General features: G+C 40.0%; 1 protein-coding gene across 1 annotated transcript in view; it reads right to left on the bottom strand.

Annotated features, from left to right (window-relative positions):
• Window positions 1-5,000, bottom strand: part of lpcat4 (lysophosphatidylcholine acyltransferase 4) — a 17,118-nt gene that overhangs the window by 10,971 nt on the left and 1,147 nt on the right. The window contains exon 2 of the mRNA XM_079865663.1: window positions 1-325. This exon is cut by the window's left edge and continues 39 nt beyond it. Within this exon, the coding sequence (XP_079721789.1) occupies window positions 1-325 (325 nt within the window). The remainder of the gene's footprint in view (window positions 326-5,000) is intronic.

The following is a 5,000-nucleotide window of genomic DNA, read 5'->3' as shown; positions in this document are numbered from 1 at the left end:
CAACGGTGGGAAGGCCCGTCGCGCACAGGACCAGCATGTCCAGGAACCCGCTGTGAGGCGCCACGGCCAGGACTGGAGCTTCCCTCAGGCCCGCCTGCCGCCCTCGGACCTTAATCCACAAGAAGCCCACAGAGACGAATACAGCCCGGCTGAGGAAGAGTATGATGTGGTGGAAGAGCCCGCGACGCCATCCCTGCACAGGCTCCGCACGCTCCGCCTCTGACAGGCCGGCCAATCGCAGGCGAGCGATGGGCCACATGAGCAGGAAGAAGAGGGTGGCGAGGGTGACGCGGACCGGAAACAGGACCACGCCCAGAATGAGGCCCTGAGAGAGACATCAGAAGCGTCTCATTGGTCAGATAAGTCACATGGCTCAAGTTTAAGTCTTCATGTCATGTCGAGTCTCAAGTCGAGTCTCAAGTCTTCTTCATGTCGAGTCTCAAGTCTTCTTCATGTCGAGTCTCAAGTCTTCATCATGTCATGTCGAGTCTAAAGTCGAGTCTCAAGTCTTCTTCATGTCGAGTCTCAAGTCTTCTTCATGTCGAGTCTCAAGTCTTCTTCATGTCGAGTCTCAAGTCTTCTTCATGTCGAGTCTCAAGTCTTCTTCATGTCGAGTCTCAAGTCTTCTTCATGTCATGTCGAGTCTCAAGTCGAGTCTCAAGTCTTCTTCATGTCATATCGAGTCTCAAGTCGAGTCTCAAGTCTTCATGTCATGTCGAGTCTCAAGTCTTCTTCATGTCATGTCGAGTCTCAAGTCGAGTCTCAAGTCTTCATGTCATGTCGAGTCTCAAGTCGAGTCTCAAGTCTTCTTCATGTCATGTCGAGTCTCAAGTCGAGTCTCAAGTCTTCTTCATGTTGTGTCTCAAGTCTTCTTCATGTTGAGTCTCAAGTCTTCTTCATGTTGAGTCTCAAGTCGTCTTCTCAAGTCGAGTCTCAAGTCTTCTTCATGTCGAGTCTCAAGTCTTCTTCATGTTGTGTCTCAAGTCTTCATGTTGTGTCTCAAGTCTTCTTCATGTTGAGTCTCAAGTCTTCTTCATGTTGAGTCTCAAGTCTTCTTCATGTTGAGTCTCAAGTCTTCATGTCATGTCGAGTCTCAAGTCGAGTCTCAAGTCTTCTTCATGTCATGTCGAGTCTCAAGTCGAGTCTCAAGTCTTCTTCATGTTGTGTCTCAAGTCTTCTTCATGTTGAGTCTCAAGTCTTCTTCATGTTGAGTCTCAAGTCGTCTTCTCAAGTCGAGTCTCAAGTCTTCTTCATGTCGAGTCTCAAGTCTTCTTCATGTTGTGTCTCAAGTCTTCATGTTGTGTCTCAAGTCTTCTTCATGTTGAGTCTCAAGTCTTCTTCATGTTGAGTCTCAAGTCTTCTTCATGTTGAGTCTCAAGTCTTCTTCATGTCGAGTCTCAAGTCTTCTTCGTGTCGAGTCTCAAGTCTTCATGTCGAGTCTCAAGTCTTCTTCGTGTCATGTCTCAAGTCTTCTTCATGTCGAGTCTCAAGTCTTCTTCATGTCGAGTCTCAAGTCGTCTTCTCAAGTCGAGTCTCACGTCTTTATGTCGAGTCTCAAGTCGAGTCTCAAGTCTTTTTATGTCGAGTCTCAAGTCTTCTTTATGTCGAGTCTCAAGTCTTCTTCGTGTCGAGTCTCAAGTCTTCATGTCGAGTCTCAAGTCTTCTTCGTGTCATGTCTCAAGTCTTCTTCATGTCGAGTCTCAAGTCTTCTTCATGTCGAGTCTCAAGTCGTCTTCTCAAGTCGAGTCTCACGTCTTTATGTCGAGTCTCAAGTCGAGTCTCAAGTCTTTTTATGTCGAGTCTCAAGTCTTCTTCATGTTGAGTCTCAAGTCTTCTTCATGTTGAGTCTCAAGTCTTCTTCATGTTGAGTCTCAAGTCTTCTTCATGTCGAGTCTCAAGTCTTCTTCGTGTCGAGTCTCAAGTCTTCATGTCGAGTCTCAAGTCTTCTTCATGTCGAGTCTCAAGTCTTCTTCATGTCGAGTCTCAAGTCTTCTTCATGTCGAGTCTCAAGTCGTCTTCTCAAGTCGAGTCTCACGTCTTTATGTCGAGTCTCAAGTCGAGTCTCAAGTCTTTTTATGTCGAGTCTCAAGTCTTCTTTATGTCGAGTCTCAAGTCTTCTTTATGTCGAGTCTCAAGTCTTCATTAAGTCAAGTCTCAAGTCTTCTTGAAGTCTAGTCTCAAGTCGTCTTGAAGTCGAGTCTCAAGTCTTCTTTGTAGAATCTATTTTTTTTATGGTCCCTCTTTTAAGACCCAATCAAAAGTCTTGGAGATTGAGGGAGACCAGTATAACAAATTAGCTCAAAGGGGAAATAGTAATAATAAATCGTAACTTATGATTAATTAAGAATATTTGGATCAGTTAATCGGATTAACTTGATTAAGCTTAATTAATATTACAATCAATTAATCAGATCGCGCAGCGAACAGTTTTGATTACTCATTGATTCTAAGAAAAGGTAATTTTTCACAGCCACAGAAAAATAATTATTTCTTAGCATGTACAGCGCTTAGAGTGTGTCACAAGATCAGAAGTCTTTAAAGCAGTGCGTGACGTCTTGGAGGAAGATCTCATTGAAGAAGACCTGTGCAGGATGGCCTCTCCTCCTGGGGTGCAGTGAGCCAGTCGTACTTAAGCTTTCGGAGGGCACGTTTTAAGATCCTTTGTCTCAAGCCAATCTCAACCCGTTACCATTTGTAACTGGATTGGTTGCTGATGAAGAAACTATTAAAGATTCTTGTAATACTAATCTGTTGCACAGGTATCAACATATGACATTCCTTCTGGGTCATAAAAGTCTTATCAGTCTTAATGTGTCCTGTAACAACCTAGAATTAAAACCTATGTTTTATCCTCATGGAGGTCATCCACCTCTTGATATCATTTACATGGAATGAAGCCATGGTGTCAAGCCTTGCTAGAAGGTATAACTGAGAATCTTCTGCATAACAGTGATATGAAATGTTGTATTTCTGAAAAAATGTGGGTGAAGGGAAGCATATAAAGGGAAAACGATAAAGGTCCCAAAACAGAGCCTTGGGGAACACCACACAAAACACGTGCAGATGATGAAGAAAATTTCCCTAAATTTACAGAAAAAGTCCTATTCTTGAGGTAAGAAGAAAACAACTGTAGTACATTCTAGCCGTTGAAGAAGAATGTTATGGTCAATGGTATCAAACGCAGCGCTCAGGTCCAACAAAACCAGCACAACACAAGAGCCTGAATCCAGAGCTGGCAAGGTATTGTTTGTGACCCCTGACTCCGTGCTGTGTAATGATTGAACATTTGTAAACTCTGGACTGGACATTTTAACATTTTAGAAACCTTGCAAATCACTTTTCCAATAATGTTTTACCAACATAAATTGGTCAGTTGGAGAAATGTTATCTGATGTACGTGTTTAACGTTCACACGTAGGGGTGAGTGGGGCACAAACTAACTCGGGGCTCGTTGCCACACACTTGTTTTAAAACTTTCCACACATGCCAGCATGACAAAACTTACTAGTTGCCCTATCAAAACTATATAAAGAAAAAAAATGCATCAAAATTAAAAAAATCTTTGCAAATATCACAGAATATTTATTTATCCATAGAAAAGTAAATTCCCTACTGAAGTAAAATTTTCATCTCTGTTTTTGGTATTTATTTAAAATTATACACATCTGATATTATTTTAATCTCCAATCTGTAATTTAAATATCGGTTTAAATCCCAGTTGCTCAGGCGGGGCATGTTGTCACATTGCATTACAATGAGCCCCTATTAGATCTATGATATTCTATTTTATACTTTTATGAATTCTATTGAGAAACCATGAGAAAAAGATGAATAAAGACTGAGAGTCAATGTTCAGACTCATTATTATTGTGTTTTGAACTATGCTGTATAGCTGCGTTTTGTGGTGTGCTTGTTGGCAAACTCAAAAATTTGTTTGTTTTTAATTATTAAAAAAATGCCATTATTTTATAATTGTATTTTATTGACAAAATATTTTAGTTTGCCTAGTTTGTATATTTTTGATTAGATCAGATAACATGTTAATCTGTCATATGGTCATGTTACGATGTACCCCACCTATGGGGCATGTTGTCACAGTTCACTTCCATTCTTTCGGGGTATATCAAGAAAAAAGTATACACTGTATTAATTAAACAAAACCACGTAATTGTACTAGACATGTGTGAAATTAATGTGGGGGAAAAATAAATTCTCTGAACCCCAAGTGGATTTACACAAACTGAGAAAGTGTTAGGTTGTGCCCCGCTCTCAGAACGAACACATGACGCTGAACAAACGCAGTAAAAACACTTTAACACAGTGTTAAACACTTCAACACATACAAGTGACAGAGAGACGAGCCACTGTGATTCTAGCTAGTTTGTTTCTACCCAGTCTGTCATTTATAGTCATTAGCTGGTCTAGATGGATGATATAACTTGATTTCAAATTTTCAACTAATTCAAACCAATTTGGACCAGCAACAAACCAGCTTGCAAAGATTTGCTGGTTTCTCTGAAAAAGTGCCAAAAAACACCATAACCAGTTTAGATTAGTTTTATATGTTTTCTCTCAGCTCTTGCTTCTCTCTTAATGAAATATCTTAAACTCAAACCAACATTTTAAATCCATTTATTTGGTAAGTACTCGTACAATATCTGGGATCATGAAAAATAAGCTTGTCGTTAATGCAAAATAAACTCTGGACTTTATTTGGCAGTAATGACCAGCTGACTGAACAATAAGATGTTTTCATAAAGTTTAATCAGGACTAAAACTGTGAGCTGAAAAGAGTATAAAGTCTTTATTAGAAAGGAAATACTGGATGTGCAGCATGTAAAATTCACCACGGTCAATATCAACATAGTTTCTGCCAAAATGCCAGTTACCAGTCTTTTAAATGACGAAGATCAAAGCAAACAAATATCATATATATATATATGATTTTACAATGCTGCAGTTTGGTTGTTGCTCTAGGCTACATCACAACAAAACAAGAC

Source organism: Squalius cephalus (assembly GCF_949319135.1).
Source record: "Squalius cephalus genome assembly, chromosome: 3".
Taxonomy (NCBI): Eukaryota; Metazoa; Chordata; class Actinopteri; order Cypriniformes; family Leuciscidae; genus Squalius; species Squalius cephalus.
The sequence above is the reverse complement of the archived record's forward strand: the minus strand, read 5'-3'. Positions and strand labels throughout refer to the sequence as shown.